At 36.0% G+C, this 17,732-nt stretch overlaps 1 protein-coding gene across 1 annotated transcript in view; it reads right to left on the bottom strand.

The window, feature by feature from the left end:
* Positions 1-17,732, bottom strand: part of DNAL1 (dynein axonemal light chain 1) — a 47,577-nt gene that overhangs the window by 14,975 nt on the left and 14,870 nt on the right. The window contains exons 3-5 of the mRNA XM_001926259.5: positions 13,960-14,069; positions 10,940-10,995; positions 3,537-3,592 (exon numbers count right to left, since the gene is read on the bottom strand). Of these exons, the coding sequence (XP_001926294.2) occupies positions 3,537-3,592; positions 10,940-10,995; positions 13,960-14,069 (222 nt within the window). The remainder of the gene's footprint in view (positions 1-3,536; positions 3,593-10,939; positions 10,996-13,959; positions 14,070-17,732) is intronic.

Here is a 17,732-nt window from a genome sequence, read left to right as displayed (position 1 = left end):
ACACCTAAATTTTTAATCTGTTTTTGTAGTTAATAATAAAATACATGGTCACTCAGTAAATATTTATAGAGTGCTTACTACATGATCAAGCACCAGTGTAGATGCTGATCTACAAAACTGACATATTTATCAGGATTCGTATGTGTGACAGAGAGAGAGACAGAAGACAGAGAGATATTATCTAGCTGAACCATCACTTGCTTATTATTTTTTATTTATTGATTTATTTATTTCACTTTTGGCCGCCGCACAGCATGTGGAGTTCCCCAGCCAGGGATCAGATCTGAGCTGCAGTCTTGACCTAAGCCACAGCTGCAGCAACACAGATCCTTAACCCACTGTGGGCTGGGGTGCAGTGCTTCCAAGACACCGCCAATCCCCTTGTACCACAGCAGGAACTCCCTAGTGGACTGTTTTAGATATGGGTAGTTGGGTATCTTTTGAGGAAGTGACATCTGAGCTGAAGTGTGAAAGTTAAGAAGAAGCCAGTAATGTGGAAATCCGGGGTAACAGAGCTTTTTTTAAGGCAGAGGAACCAGCAAGCACAAAGGGCCTTAGTTAGGAATCAACAACACAGCATGTTCAAGGCAGAGAAAGAAGGCCAATGGCTGGAGGTTGAACTAGGAAGAAGAGTAATATGAAATGAGATCCAAAAGGAAAGCAGAGGCCGGCCAAATCCCATATAATAATGGGCTTGTAACATACCTTAATAGTTTACCTAAGTAGTTTTAAATAGACACCTTTCCTAGATTCCATGTTTCACTCATTAGAGTAGTTATATTTAACTTACTGAGGCAGCTAGTCAAATCATGCTATGAGGCTGATGTGTCTAGATGAATAAATCAGTTAGTATGGGAAATTACTGGAAGTCCAGCTTCTCTATCCCTATGCAGATTTATTTTCTTTACATTTACTCATAAGTAGTAAAGCTTTGGACTGGTTAAATGTTATTTTTGGTGTGTGTGCGTGTGCGCATGCACACGCACACACACACAGCCCCCTTGAAAGAAAACCAACTGTTGGGCATTATTGATAGGAGTCTCTAGAAAGTAAACAGATCTAAGCAAGTGATGGTTCAGCTAGATAATATCTCCATACATGCCTTTAATCCTACATCTCCATACATGCCTTTAATTCTACATCTAAATTTCTTTGTGGTTTCAAGGTATATGTTACATTCCATGGGAGAAATTATATACCACACCAATACTTGAGAATGTGGTGTTATATAAATACCTGGGGGAACATCAAGCATCTATCATATTGGTCCTAAAAATCTCGGGGTTCGTTTCATTGCAAACTTCTTTACAGATACTTCAAAGTCATGTTTAGTCTGAAGTATAATAAATTCAGAATTTTGGTACTACAATTTAATATTTTACCCATTATGAGTATGTCCCTATATTTGACATTTTTACCATCTAAGGCTCAAAGAATGAAGGCCAAATGTTTTAAAATTTACCAATTATTTAGAACATAAAAAATATTTTTTATGTATCATCGAGATTTTACTCATCATGTCTAGCTAGAAAGCAAACAATTCATCTACTGGTTATTGTTTTGGAAAAGAAAACTTCTTTTGTTTAACTAAAGAATGTATTCTCTAAGAATTTGTAAAATATTTTATAAATTTTATTCCTTTTTTTTTTTTTTTTTTTGCTTCTTAGGGCCATACCCACAGTATATGGAGGTTCCCAAGCCAGGGGTCTATTCAGAGCTACAGCTGCTGGCCTACACCACAGCTACAGCAATACCAGATCCAAGCCACATCTGCGACCTATACCATAGCTCAGGGCAATGCCAGATCCTTAACCCACTGAGGAAGCCCAGGGATTGAACCTGCATTCTCATGGATCCTAGTTGGGTTTGTTAACCACTGAGCCACGAAGGGAACTCTAGCACAAGCCAAATTTATGGGAGTGGGGCAGAGACCAGAGGTACAAACTATTTCAGAATTTTTACGAAATATTTAACAATAAGAACTTTTAAAAATTATTGTCTTTGGGGGAACGTACACAAGAAAAAGAAATTAGCTTCATCTTTTCTGAAATTGCTTAGTTTTACAATATTGTTTCATCTCAACATCTTTGCAAGGAAATTTAAACGGCCAATAAATTTACAAATACACTATCAAAAACTTAAAAATTTAAAAATGCCCAAGACTGGTAAGGGAAAATGGGAAGCCTCATACATTACTGGTGGTAATATATGAGCTATCCAAAGAGTAACTTGATAATACGTCGCAAAAGCCTTAAAAGAAATTTATACCTTTTGACCCAGCAATTCCATTTCAAGGAATTAATCCAAGGAATTATTCATAGATGTGTGTAATAATATAGCTAAAAGGAGATTCATAACAGCATTGATTATAATAACTCCAAACTGGAAATAAGTAACTGATTTAAATAAATTATGGTACATTAATAGAATATTATGCTGTCATTAAAAAAAGAATATGGTTGAAAATTATTTTAAAAACTTAAGTCATATCCTCTGATAAAAAACCTCCGATGCAGAGTTCCCGTTGTGGCACAGCAGAAACAAATCCGACTAGGAATGATGAGGTTGCAGGTTCGATCCCTGGCCTTGCTCATCGGGTTAAGGATCTGGCATTGCCATGAGCTGTGGTGTAGGTTGCAGATGCAGCTTGGATCTGGTGTTGCCGTGGCTGTGGCTGTGGCTGTGGCTGGCAGCTGTAGCTCCAATTCAACCCCTCGCCTGGGAATTTCCATATGCTGTGGGTGTGGCCCTAAAAAGCAAAAAAACAAAACAAAACAAAACCTCCACTGGCTATCCAAGACACTTTGGAAAAAAAAATCTAAAATCTTATCAAGTCCTGTAAGGACTGGTTCTTGGCTCCCTCTCCAACCCCACTGAGAATAATTCTCCCTCACTCAACTCTTGCTCTTACTCCAGCATACCAAATAGCTTAAGTTTCAGGACGTTTGCACTTGCTATCTCTCCTCAGTCTGGAGCTCTGGTCCCTTGGTTACAGTCTATAGCTATAGCTTACATCCACACTTCTAGGGAGGACTTCCCATCAATCTACATTCTCTTATACACCTTGCTTTTATTATATTCATCACCACCTGATATATTATACAATTATTTTCTAGTCTGTCTCCCTCCACTATAATGTAAGTTCAATGAGAACGATGTCTTTATTTTATAATCCTGCTATATCTCCTCTAGTACCTAGAACAGTGCCTGACTTAGAGCAGACAATCAGAAAATACATTTCATGAATTTGTTGAATGAATGAGTGACATGGAAGAAAATTACCTTTATGTTTAAGTTAAAAAAAGAGATGCAAAATAATATGTTATAGTATGATTTCAATCTCAAAGATATCAAAGAATAAAAAAAGGCAAGAAAGATGTCAGTCAAAATGTTAGCAGGATTTAAATTGTCAGTGGTTTATAGGTACATTTTATAGTTGCTTTTCTATTTGTAAACTTTCTGCACCAGACAAGTATTATTTGTATACTCAAGAAAAAGAGTGTATGATTTTTTTAAAGTAATAAATAACGACCTACCAGTCCATTTAAGTTCTTTATGTTATTTCTTCCTAAAGACAATATCCTCAAGTTTTCTGTATAAGAAAGAAAGCAATTTTTGGTTTGTTAGAATCAAACTACACAATTGCTATAAATCTAATATAATAAAGCCTTAACAAATGTTATATAATAAATATCCTTATATAATGACTGTATTTAAAAAAAAAGTGGTAATTGAATAGGAAAAAACATTGACCTAACATCTAAAGTAAACACTGCAACTATAATTGCACATCACACCAATATTAAACTTTAAAATGGCTAGCTATTTGAGGAGTTCCAGTGTTGCCGTGAGCTGTGGTGTGGGTCACAGATGTGGCTCGATCCTGCATTGCTGTGGCTGTGGTGTAGACCAGCAGCTACAGCTCTGATTCAACCCCTAGCCTGGGAATCTCCATATGCTGAGGGTGTGGCCCTAAAAAAAAGACAGAAAAAGGAAAGAAAAAGAAAATTTGAACTTTAAATTTGGGAGCATATATATTTTAAATATCTTATGAGGACTTCCACTAGAAAACAGAAATTCATGCATAATCCACCTTACTCCACAAAGGAATAGAAGTGAAATCAAATAAATTAGTATTTTAAAAATCTTTTGCTTTCATTTTTTAAAATAATTAGATTGTGATTTGGTTTTAAAATGTCTATTTGTATTTTTTAAAGGATGTTTCTATTTGTACATCTATACGCTAATTCTAGAAGAGAAAAAAGAAAGTAGAAACAGTGGTTGGTTTTGGGGAGGAACTGAGAATAAGTCTATGGTCAGCGGAAGATATTTTTAATTGTAACTTCTTTCGGACTATTTGCATAAAACCATGTACATATATTGTTTTAAAAAATTAAAGTAAAAGACTTCTAGTAAAACAAAGGAAGCCTCATTTCTGTCCTAAAAAACTACTGTGATTACTTACGCACAGGTTATATATTCAGTTTTCACAACTTAAATTTCTGTAACTATGCTGTCCAAGCTGGCAATTACTAACCATGTGTGGCTATTAAATTTAATTAAAATAAGTACAATTAAAAATTCAGTCACACAAATCACATTTCTTTAAGAGCTTAATATTGATATATGGCTATTTGCAACTGTATTGGGGCAGTGCAGATAACTCTATCGTTTGGCCTGTTCTGTAATGTCCATAATTCACTGGCTAAGAACATATTTCCAGTTAACTGAGTTCCAATCCTAACTCTCTAGGGAAGCAACCAAACCTCTTTGAATCTCAGTTTTATCATATGCAAAATAAGGAAATATAGTATCTTTCTTATAAGAACACATGGATTTAAATGAGATAATTGTCTCAAATATTCATCACAATGCCTAATCCATGGTAAATACACAATAAATGGGTGTGTGTGTGTGTGTGTGTGTGTGTGTGTGGTGTATATAGTTATATAAACTTTGGTTTTAGCTTAATTTAGTTTAATTTAAAATTTGGTTAATTTGGTTAAAACTTGGTTTAATTTAAATTTAGTTTAGTTTAGTTTAGTTTAGTTTTAGTTTAATTATATAAACTTTGGTTTTAGCTTAATTTAGTTTAATTTAAAATTTGGTTAATTTGGTTAAAACTTGGTTTAATTTAAATTTAGTTTAGTTTAATTTAGTTTAGTTATATAAACTTTGGTTTTAGTTTAATTTAGTTTAATTTAAAATTTGGTTTTAGTTTAACTATAAATGATTTTAAGTTATCTTTTTTTTTTTTTTCTGGCCTTCCCGGGCCAGGGATCAGACCTGAGCCGTAGTTGTGACCTAAATCACAGCTGTGGCACTGCCAGATTCTTAATCCACTGTGCTGGGCCAGGGATCAAACCTGCATCCCCGGTGCTCCCAAGATGCCACCAATCCTGCTGTGCCACAAAAAAGGAACTCCCAGAACAAGGTATTTTAAAAGTGATCTAATTCATGCAAAATAATTTAAATATTGAAACATACCTCATGTTATAAGCTGAACTGTCCACCCCAAATTCATATGTTGAAGTGCTAACCCTCAGTACCTAAGAATGTGACTGTATTTGGAGATATGTGACATCATTTTAGGTAAAATACAGTATGACTGGTGATCTTATAAGAAGAGGAGATTAGGACACAAATGGAAACAAGCCATGTGAAGACAAAGGGAAAAGACGGCCATCCACAAAGCAAGGAGAGAGGCCTCAGAAGAAATCAATCCTGCCTACACCTCAGTTTCAGACTTTTAGCTTACCCAACTATGAGAAAATAACTTTCTGTTGTTTAAGCCACCCAGTCAGTGGGATTTGTTATGGCAGTCCTAGCAAACTAATTCTATATAACTATAAATGTGTAAAAATTAAATATTCGAGGAGTTCCCACTGTGGTGCAATGGGTTAAGAATCCGACTGCAGTGGTTTGGGTTCCTGCTGTCATGGAGCTAATATTTGGCAGATAATAAAACGAATAAGTATATTTAAAAAAAAAAACAAATAAGTATCTTAGTGACAAGTGTAAAGCCGAAAGAAAAGCAGTTAAACAGAATGAAATGTTACAGGGGTGGGAGCATCTAACATTTTAGATAGAAGGTGACTTCTAAGTAAAGACTCAAAGGAAGTGAAGCAGCTAGCCATGAGGATTTCTTGAGGAAGGACAGGCAGAGGGAGTTTCAACTGTAAAGGTTTTAAAGCAGGAACCACAGCATAAGTATTCACAAAACACAACCTAGCTGAAAGAATGAGAGGAGAGTAATAAGAGATGAAATTAGCAGGATAATAGCCTTACAGGGGATAATGTGAGAGAGAAGTCAAGAAATTACCAAAAAGTTTGGCTTGAACAGCTCGAAGAATGGAGTTATCACTATCTGAGACAGACATACAAGAAGCTGGGTTAGCTATGGCTGCAGAAGGCTATCAGGATTTAGTTTTGGATATTTTAAGTATGAGAGGTTCACCAGACAGCCAATGGAAATGTCAGGCAACTGAATATGTGAATCTGGAGTTCAGAGGTGATACCTGGACTAGAGATATAAATTTTGGAGCCATTAGCATATAGATGGTAAAGCCATGAACTGGATGAGATAATCTAGGGAGGAAGTGAAGATAGAAAAGAGAAAAGATCCAAGAACTGAGTCCTGGGATTCTCCAACATTTAAAATTCAAGGACACCAGACTGGGAAGAAGTAGCCAGTGTGGCTAGAGGAAATCTGAAGGGTACAGTGTCCTAGGAACCCAATACTGAAATTGCTTCAAAGAGGAAAGAAATCAACCAAGTCAAAATACACCCAGGTCAACTAAGATAAGAAGTGAGATATGACCTCAGAAATTGGAGATAACATATATGCAAATCTTTAGAAGATAATATCAATCTTTATATATGTAACTCCTGGAGTTCCCACTATGGTTCAGTCCATTAAGGATCTGGTGTTGCTGCAGCTGTGGCACAGGTCACAGCTGTGGCTCGGATTCAGTCCCTCGCCCAGGAACTTCCACATGCTGCAGGTACAGCCATTAAAAAAAAGAATAATAATACAGCTCCTTTAAAAAATACACATGAGGAGTTCCCGTCGTGGCGCAGTGGTTAACGAATCCGACTAGGAACCATGAGGTTGCGGGTTCGGTCCCTGCCCTTGCTCAGTGGGTTAAGGATCCGGTGTTGCCGTGAGCTGTGGTGTAGGTTGCAGACGCGGCTCGGATCCCGCGTTGCTGTGGCTCTGGCGTAGGCCGGTGGCTACAGCTCCGATTGGACCCCTAGCCTGGGAACCTCCATATGCCGCTGGAGTGGCCCAAGAAATAGCAACAACAACAACAAAAAGACAAAAAAAGACAAAAAAAAAAATACACATGAAAACAGTAATGAAAGTCTAAGCTATCTTATTTATTGTTGTATAGGGAAGTAAATCATGATATCAACGTTAATAGATTAAATGTTCTAACATTACACCACTATGTATTTTCCATATTTTATATGCTGCATAAGTAGAGGACCCCTAGAAGGAAAACACTTTTTTGCTTCTTAGGTCCTGATGAAAATCAAAACAGTGTCTTAAAGTTTTATGTTTATTTATTTAGTAAACTGAAAGAATAAAGTATACTTTTTTACCAACAAAATTTACTTTCTAATTGTTAATATTAATTAATATTCACATGGTACAGCTTTTTGGTCACACTTTTGAACATAGTCATGTCATACAGTTTTCTAGTCACAAATTTGGTACAATACATATAAATTGCCGTTAGGATTATTCTGCCTTATAACTCCCCTGTTTAATAGGAACACCTGCTTATTTCAGATCCTCTCATCAGAGCATGGGGGTAAGACTACAGTGCTCATGAAAGGAAAGGGTTGGGAGGCAAGCTAGACTCATATATTCAACCTTTTATATGGATCAGTTGGTTTCATTTTGTTTCACAATCACAGAGCATCCTCTCTGTAAATTGCAAAAATACCGTTTGTTACAAGCAGAACTAAAATAAGTCAAGTATAGCAATACCTGGTACAAATGTCTATACTCTCTCATTCCACAACTATATCAGACATCAATAATTGATCAAAGTACTCTTTTCCTCTGTATTTTTGGAACTCTTCGTAATACAATTTTGCTAAGAGTCTATTACCAACTGACCAAGGAAAATATGAATTAAAACACATTATCAGCACTATATAGAAGATTATCCATTTTCATATTGTCATAGTCATATTTTTATGAAAGGAAAGCATGTTATTGATGCTGATAAATGTTATCAATTTAGTCTCACTTAAGCAAGCTATTTCAATTACAGACAAAGAAACTGAAGTAGAGAATAAAATGAAATATCAAATTGTTTAATGAGTCAGTGAAAATTGGAATAGAATCATCTTATACACATCTCTAATAGTAAACAACACTTCCTCACTATATAAATACTGAATAAAACTCTGAGTACAGTAGAGCGGGGGAGATGGCTTTTTAGAACAGAAGATAAAAAGATTAACAAGATGTGATCCTTGTCCTCAGAGAGGAGTTATCTAAAGATACAGAACATATTCCTTAATAACTATAATAACAGCTAAATTTTTTGAGTATTTATATACATTAGGCACTATTCTAAGCACTTTAAACACACTAACTCATTGAATTGTCACAATAACTATATGAAGTAGAAAATTGTTATAATCCAAGATAGACTGTTATAAATCTTCCCAAGAAGGAGTAATGACGATGGAGATGAGAGAACTCTTTAGAAGTCTCCCTCTAAATGATGTTTAAACTTGGCATTCTTAATCTTAATTTTGTTTCTTATAAGGTTTTCCTGTTATAGGAAGGGCTTGTTCTCAATAAAAAGCACTGCATTAAGAAGTGCATAAAATCATAAAAAACAATGATGTTTTGGGGTGTGAAGAGGGTATTAGATGCTTTTGGATGACTCTGAATGCAACCTTAAGGCATTTGGTCTTTTACTAAGCAAGGGGAAGTCATTAAAAGTCTCTGATCTGGAGGAACAATAACGAGAACTGTATTTTTAAAAGAAAACTCTCATGTCAGTGCTGAAGGTCAACTGAAGAACAGAAAGATAGACAAGATCAATTGGAAGGGTATCACAAAAGTCCAAAGTGCTTTTTCAAACTGTGGGCCATGTGAAATCAACTTGGTGGGTTGTGACAAGCATTTAAAAAATGTGAAATCACACTAAAAATTTTTATATTGGAATCTATGCTATAAGGGTAAATACTCTTACAGATTTTAAATCAGTTTATATGAGTATGTATATTTGATATATGTATTCATATGAATACATGTACTAAGCATTAAATTTTTTTTGGCTGTGCTCACAGCATGCGGAAATTCTGGGCCAGGATCGAACCTATGCCACATCTGTAACCAGAACCACAGCAATGACAATACAAGATCCTCAACCTCCTTAGCCATGAGGGAACTCCTCAAATATATTTCTTACTGTAGGAAGTGCTAAAAAATATTTGAAAAACATGATCTATGGGGGAGATGATGAGAGTCTACATTAAAGCTGTAGCTTCTGGAAATGGAAAAGCAACAAAATATTTGAGAATTCTTTAAAGAGTAGAGTTAACAGAATTTAGTGATGAACTTGGACTGTAGAGTTTGAGAAAAGTAAAGGGAAAATATGAGAGGCTAAATAATGGCTCACCAAAAGATACCTACATCCTAATCCCTGGAACCTGTGAATATTACCATATATGGGGAAAAAAGTACTTTGCAGACAGGGTTAAGTTAGCATATGAAGATGGGAGAGTATCCTTGATTATCCAGGTGTTTCCTAAATGCAATCACATGTATCCTCATAAGAGGGTGATAGAGAAAGATATAACACAGACCAAAAAAAAAAAAAAAAAAAAAAAAAAAAGAGAGAAGGCAATAAGTCCACAGAGGCAGATACTGAAGTGCTACAGTCACAAGCCAAGGTATGTTGTAGCCATTGGAATTTAGAAAAGGCAAAGAAGAGATTCGACCCTAAAGCCTTCAGAGAAAGTGTGGCCCTCTCAAAACCTTCATTTCAGCCCAGTGAAACTGATTTCAGACTTTTGACCTCTAAAACTGTGAGGAAATAACAATTTTTTTTTTCCTTTGGCTGCATCTGCAGCATGTGTAAGTTCCCGGGCTAGGGATCAGACTTTTGCCACAGCAGTGACCCAACTGCTGTACTGACAATGCTGGATCCTTGACCCACTGCACCACAAGAGAACTCCATAAATTTCTGTAGTTTTAAGCCACCAAGTTGCTGCAGCCACAGGCAGAAACTAGCACGTTGCCTTGGCAACTGAGAAGTTGTCAATGTTATTAACAAAGACAAGGTGCACAGGAGAAACAAAGATGGTGAGGAATAAAATTTTAAATATAACAAGTATGAAACACAAGATAAATCTGAACATAAAAATATATAATAAAACTCTGATTTTTCTAGTTAAGATTATTTCAATTCTAATTCTATAAAAGTTTTTAAATGTCTTTAAACTGTTCAGGTGTCACGTTATCTCTAATTCTTTGGATAATTAAACTTAAGACAATATAGGATTTCCTGTCGTGGCTCAGCGGTTAACGAATCTGACTAGGAACCATGAGGTTGCAGGTTCGATCCCTGACCTTGCTCAGTGGGTTAAGGATCTGGTGTTGCCATGAGCTCTGGTGTAGGTTACAGACATGGCTCTGATCCCGCATTGCTGTGGCTGTGATGTAGGCCGGCTGCTACAGCTCTGATTAGACCCCTAGCCTGGGAACCTCCATATGCCTTGAGTGTGGCCCTAAAAAGACAAAAAACAAAAAACAAACAAACAAAAAAAGACAATATATATTCTGTTATCTGACAATTACTGTGGTTAAAACAGGTGCCAGCTTCTAGGAAAATGTAGTGTCTCTGGAATGTCTATTCCAAAGAAATAAAAAAAATCCAAGAACCATCTGTTACCGTGCATCACTTACTTAAGCCATTCAGGTTTGCAATTTTTTCAATGCAGTTTGTAGACAGTGAAAGCTTCCTAAACAAACGAAAAAAAAAAAAAAGCAAAAAGAAAACTTGAATTAATAAGAAAGAAAGTTAATGGTGTATCAGAAATTATTCCTCAAGTGCCCATAGAAGATGATACTGAAGTCACGTCTTGTTTTTACACTGAATCCTTTTTTTCCTCTCAGACATGGCATGTATTCCTTCATTTTTAAATCTTCACACTTTTTTGTGATTATAGAAGTTAATATGCACTCATTGTGTAAAATTTAAAAAAAACTCTTTGAGGGAAATTTGATGTTATCTATTAACTTTTTAAATGCATGTATTCTTCAATATAGTAATTCATCTCTAGGAATATATCCTATTGAAATACCAATGCAAATGACTAAAGATACATGAATTAGATTATTTATTATTATTTATCATACTATTATAATAGAAAAAAGTGGGAAAAAATCTATAGATATCTATCAGCTGAGGAATATAGATAAGCAAATACTATACTGCCACTAAAACCAACAAGATTGAGCTATAGATGCCAAATTGGGAAAATATTCATGTGTGTATTGTAAAAAATCATATGTAATTCTAACCAACCCATGCATTTCCCCAGAGATAATTACTTTTTAATAGTTCATACAAGTTTTTCCAGATTTTTTCAGTACATACTTTAACTGTTTAAAAAAAGTTTTTAAAGAGATCATAATTACACATTCTTAGTCTTCCTAACTTTCTTTTTTTTGTCATGTCTGCAGCATATGGAAGTTCCAGGCTAGGGACTGAACCCATGCCACAGCAGAAACAATGCCAGATCCTTAACTCACCAAGTCACCAGAGAATTCCAATTAGTCTTCCTTTCTTGATAAAAATGTTTAATGTCTTAGTAAATTTCATGCAAAGAATATAATAAAAGCTAATTTTATTGAACATTTTATGTGTCTGTAATATGTATTAACTTACATATTAACTTAGTTAATGTGTATTAACTAAATACTTCATGTGTATTAACTATTTTAACCATCATAACAATCCTATGGAATAAGTATAATTATCCATATTTTATAAACGAGGAAACTGAGGCACAAAGATGCAATTTGCCTAATATTACACAGTCAGAAAGCAGCAAAGTCAAATTTAAAACCTAAAATAACTGACTTTAGGACCTGTGATCTTATCCTTTCTGACGTGACCTGAGAGGAATTATTCATTTTCGGGGGCTTGAAACAGTAAAAGCCATTACTGTACAGTGTAAATTACTGGTCAAATCTGTGTATTTTCTAGTTATTCCCCACTTCTAGAACTACCAGTGGAATGCAAAATGGAGTGGGAAATCTGAGAGTATGGTTGGGGAATAATTATTTAATTGTTGTTTAGACAACCTGCCCAAAGACTGTCAGCAAAAATTAATATGGTGACTCTTTCTAAGCAGTTTTTAAGAAGGTACTTTATTATGGGGTACAAAACCTTCTCAAATGCTTGCCTTTGAAATGGTTTTATGATAAAAAGACATTTGGCCACTTTGAAATAATACTCTTTGAAATCATGATTTTGAAGCCAAAAACACATCTAAGGTGGATTTTTATGTAATACACTGTGTTCTCATCAAAAAGGACAGGGTGCATACAGTAACTAAAGATGCTTGCTTTTCCCTTTAATTCCAAAGACAGGTATTAGTCTAACGCATGGTTTCACAAATACATGTCTAAGAATCACTCAGATTGCTTATTATAAATATAGATACTAGTTTCATCAGTAGATTCTATTTCTGTAAATTTGGAGTGGGGCTCATCTCCTGCACAAGAAGATTCTTATGTAGGTAGTAAGGCAACCATCCTTAGGAAAACACAGGATGAAGAAATCAGAAAGAACCTCAAGTGATTCTGTAACATTCTACAGCCCTGACAAGACAGTGCAGCCTGAGAACATGGTATAATTGTCTCAAATTAGCCACAGAATCCTGTTAAAAAGCACATATTTAGAAAATAAGTTCAAAGGGGAGTTCCCATGGTGGCTCAGCGGTTAGCAAACTGCACTAGCACCCATGAGGACTAGGGTTTGATCCCTGGCCTCACTCACTGGGTTAAGGATCTGGTGTCGCCCTGAGCTTTGGTGTAGGTCGCAGATGCAGCTCAGATCTGGAGTTGCTGTGGCTGTGGTGTAGGCCAGTGGTTACAGCTCCTATTCAACACCTAGCCTGGGAACCTCCAAATGCTGCGGGGTGGCCCTAAAAAAAGACCAAAAAAAAGGGGGGGGGATTAATGTAGATCTGATACTTAAAGTCATGGGAAAATAGGATTACAAAATAATAAGTGTAACTTCATCCCAGTTAGGAAAAAGAAAATTGGAAGGCTCTACATCAAAATGTTAACACTGATCCTCAAAGGGCGGTGCAATTTTGGTTGCTATTATTTCCTTTTCTTTGTGCTTTTAATATTTTCTAGATGGTTTATGGGGTATTTTCATAATTTGTCAATACTATACTTATTTAGAGGCATAAGAGATTAACACTGCAGCTCTGATTCAACCCCTCGCCTGGGAACTTCTATATGCCACAGGTGCAGCCCTAAAAACTGAAAAAAAAGAAATTCTAATATGAATGTCATCTGAATTTCCATATTAAATATAAAAGTGCTGTTTCTCTTCTAAAAACAAAGCAAAGAAACTCTCAAGAGCTTAACTTAGGCAACATCTGCATGAACAAAACCAGCATTGATTAATGAGCTGAATTTGGCATGCTGATGTAGGTTTTAATAAAAAAAATTCTACTGTAAAAAATATTGTATTGTTCAGAATTACTCTATTAATAATCGTATAAATTAATAATCTTTTATGTTTGGCCTTGTCAAAGGGAGAATCACATTAAGCAAAAGAAAAAAAAAGATAAACAGAAATGAAGATCACAGAAAACAAATACGTTTTTCTAGTTTGTGTATTTGGAAAAGGAAGGGAAATTTAACAGCAATACAGAAGGAGAAAAAAAGACATGAGAACTTACTCGCAATTAGAAAGTGTGGACAAGGATGCATCCATCTTCTCTATAGGGGGAATCTGAGCATATAGCTTTATCTCTCTGGCTTCGGATGGCTTCTGACTGGTTTTTTCTTCCTATAACAAAAATTAATTCAGAATGAAATGTTCTCAGATTGTAGTGGAACTAAAAAAGCCAGAATTTCCCAAGGCTTTTCAACATTTATTCAAAACAATTATTAAAATATATTAATTCTATACATTCTTGAGAGTTCACTTATTGATATTTAACTGAACCTGATAACTAGGCTTATGTGTGGCTGATTCAGAAAATTTACTGCTAGATCTCAACCAAATGGAAAAGAGGAGGAAATAAAACTGTTGGAGACCACTGAACTGCTGAACTCGGCAGAAAGCGAACTTGGTGTGTGGCAAAGCCAGAAAAGCAAGTATGCCTACGCAGAATTCTCAAGTACAGGGTGTCCTTCTAAGACAAGATAAGGGACTTATGCATTAACCATGCTGTTCTATAAACAGCTGCACTGTGTCCTAAGGGTATGCACCAGTAATTCCCATGCTAGTAGTTCCCTTTGATATCCCTAGGCTTTGTCATCGCCTAGCCTGTTCTTGCCCACTAATCACATCACCTTCCTTAATCCCACCAATCTCATCACCTTCCTTAATAAAAGTCATGTGGGCTAAAGCCTAGGGCCTTTGTTCTGCTGAACAAAGTGCCTCCTGGTGCCCCATTTTCTAAATGTAAAAGAGTCTTGTGTGTTTTGTTATACTTTGCCTTCCCTCTTTCGGGATCTCCCATTTCCCTGCAGTGCTGGATGCAGCATAAAACAATTTTTATTCCTATAATTTAAAAATCCTTTAAGAGTCTATCAATTAATAAACAAAAATAAAACACAACAGGAATTCCCATGGTGGCTCAGCAGTAACGAACTCAAACTAGTAGCTATGAGGATTCAGTTCGATCCCTGGCCTCACTCAGTGGGTAAAGGATCTGGTGTTGCCGTGAGCTGAGATGTAGGTTGCTTACATGGCTTAGATTTGGTGTTGCTGTGGCTGTGGTGTAAGCTGGCAGTTACAGCTCCTAGGTTCAACCCCTAGCTTGGGAAATTCCTTATGCCACCCTAAAAAGAAAAAAAAAAAAAAAACACATAACATAAAAAACATTTCCCTGGGAGTACCCATCGTGGCTCAGTGTTAATGAATCCGACTAGGAACCATGAGGTTGCGGGTTCGGTCCCTGCCCTTGCTCAGTGGGTCAAGGATCCAGCGTTGCCGTGAGCTGTGGTGTAGGTCGCAGACGTGGTCCGGATCCCGCATTGCAGTGCCTGTGGCGTAGACTGGCGGCTACAGCTCTGATTGACCCCTAGCCTGGGAACCTCCATTTGCCTCAGGTGCAGCCCTAGAAAAGACAAAAAAAAAAATTTCCCTGGGAAGAATTCCTTGTCCTTAAATAACCTTTTTCTAAGTATCAGATGCAGATGTGTAAGATCAATTGTTTTTGTCATCTCATCTTCCTCTTCTATATACAATTTAGTCTGAGTTAGAATCCCCGAATAACAACAATTTTGACCTCAGGTATGTTGTAAAGAGGCTCGGATCCCGCGTTGCTGTGGCTCTGGCGTAGGCCAGTGGCTGCAGCTCGGATTAGACCCCTAGCCTGGGAACCTCCATATGCCATGGGAGCGGCCCAAAGAAATAGCAAAAAGACAAAAAAAAAAAAAAAAGAATGAACATGATGTCTTCAAACAATCTTAAAGTCAAAGATTTACGGCCATAAGGTAATCTAGAAATAGAACCTACAAACCAAACCAAAAAACCAACCACTTGTTATTATAAATAAATAAAGTACTAAAATCTGATTCAAGGAAATTGAATCTAATCCTCAGAATACTCAATACTTTTTTATTAAACAAAACAGATTTTTCATTAACCAAGCAGAAATGAGTTTTTAAAATGCAACCAGGGCAGTTCTCATTGTGGCTCAGCATGTTAAGAACACGACATATTGTCTGTGAGGATGTGGGTTTGATCCCTGGCCTTGATCCAGCATAGCTGCAAGCTACAACGTAGATCACAGATATGGCTCAGATCTAGTGTTGCTATGGCTGTGGTGTAGGCCTCAGCTGTAGCTCTAATTCAGCCCTTAGCCCAGGAACTTCCATATGCCAGAGATGCAGTTCTAAAAGGAAGAAAAAAAAAATTAAAATGCGGGGTACACAAAAGTTTATAGCCTCTAAAACAATAATTTAAATACTTCATTATCCTATTACTTTGTCTATTTTCCCTAGACACCAAATTTCTTGAAAGACTTTTTATCCAAAGCCCAGCTACAAAAGCAAAAGGTACATTGTTATATAAAAAACAACTGATAGATAACATAGTTAAAGAAGTTATCACTGGGCATAGAAATTGAAGATCCATTTCTATACTCTATGGAAATTCTACCTTTAATGCTGAATTACCACTGTTCAAACTTTATAGAATGTTATAATCAAAATATTTGTCTATATTTAAGGCACTTTTTTTTTACAATGTGGTTTTCTCTCTAATATTACTTTTTTTTTTTTTTTTTTTGGCTATTCCCAGGGATCAAACCCACGCCACAGCAGCAACCAGAGCCACAGTAATGATAATACCAGATCCCCAACCCACTTAGCCACCAGGGAGCTCCATGACATGCTTTTTAATAATGTATTTTGTGTGTATATTATGTATTTTTTCTAGATATATTTAAAAAAACTTTTTTTGGCTGAGCCCACAGCAGGTAGAAGTTCCCAAGGCAGGGACTGAACCCGTACCACAGCAGCAACCTCAGCTGCTGCAGTGACAATGCCAGATCCTTAACCTAATCTAACCTAACCTAAGCCACAGGGAACTTTGAACTGAAATGTTCCAGATATAATTAAATGTTCCAGATATAATTAAAGCACTAAATAAGTTTAAGATATACAGCATAATGATTTGAGTGCATAATCATGAAATGATTACCACAAGTTTAGTGAACATCCATCATCTCGTATATATATAAAATAAAAAAATTTTTCCCTTGTGATGAGAACTCATAGGATTTACTCTCTTAACAACTTTCATATATGACGTATAGCAGTGTTAATTATATTAATCATATTGTACATTACATCGCTAGTACTTATTTATCTTGTAACTGGAAGTTTGTACCTAATGACCGCCTTCATTCAATTCCCTCTCTCCCTCCCTCCATCTCTGGTTATGTCTTCTTCTATGAGTTTCTTTGTTGAAATATAATTGACCTAGAATACGATGTTAGTTCCTGGTGCACAACATAGAGATTCAATATTTCTAGGAGTTTCCGACTAGTTCTGACTAGCATCCATGGGGATGCAAGTTTAATCCCTGGCCTTGCTCAATGGGCTGGGGATCCGACGTTGCTGTTAGCTGTGGTGTAGGTTGCAGACATAGCCTGGGAACCTCCAATGCCTTGAGTGGGCCCCTACAAAGCAAAAAAAAAAAAAAAATTCTATACATTGAAAAATGATCATCACTTTTTACAGATTTATTGGGATATGACTGACATATAACATTTGTATGTTTAAGGTATATAATGTGATGCTTTGATACTAACCTTATTATGATAATCATTTTGCAATATACATATATTCGCAACATATATATTGCAAAATTATTACCAGAATAAGGTTAGTTAACACACCCATCACTTTACATAATAATTTTTTTGTGTATGAGAACATTTAAGATCTACTCTCTTAACAACTTTCAAGTATATATATAATACAGTATTATTAA

Source organism: Sus scrofa, chromosome 7 (assembly GCF_000003025.6).
Source record: "Sus scrofa isolate TJ Tabasco breed Duroc chromosome 7, Sscrofa11.1, whole genome shotgun sequence".
NCBI lineage: Eukaryota > Metazoa > Chordata > Mammalia > Artiodactyla > Suidae > Sus > Sus scrofa.
This window is presented reverse-complemented; position numbering and strand designations above follow the sequence as displayed.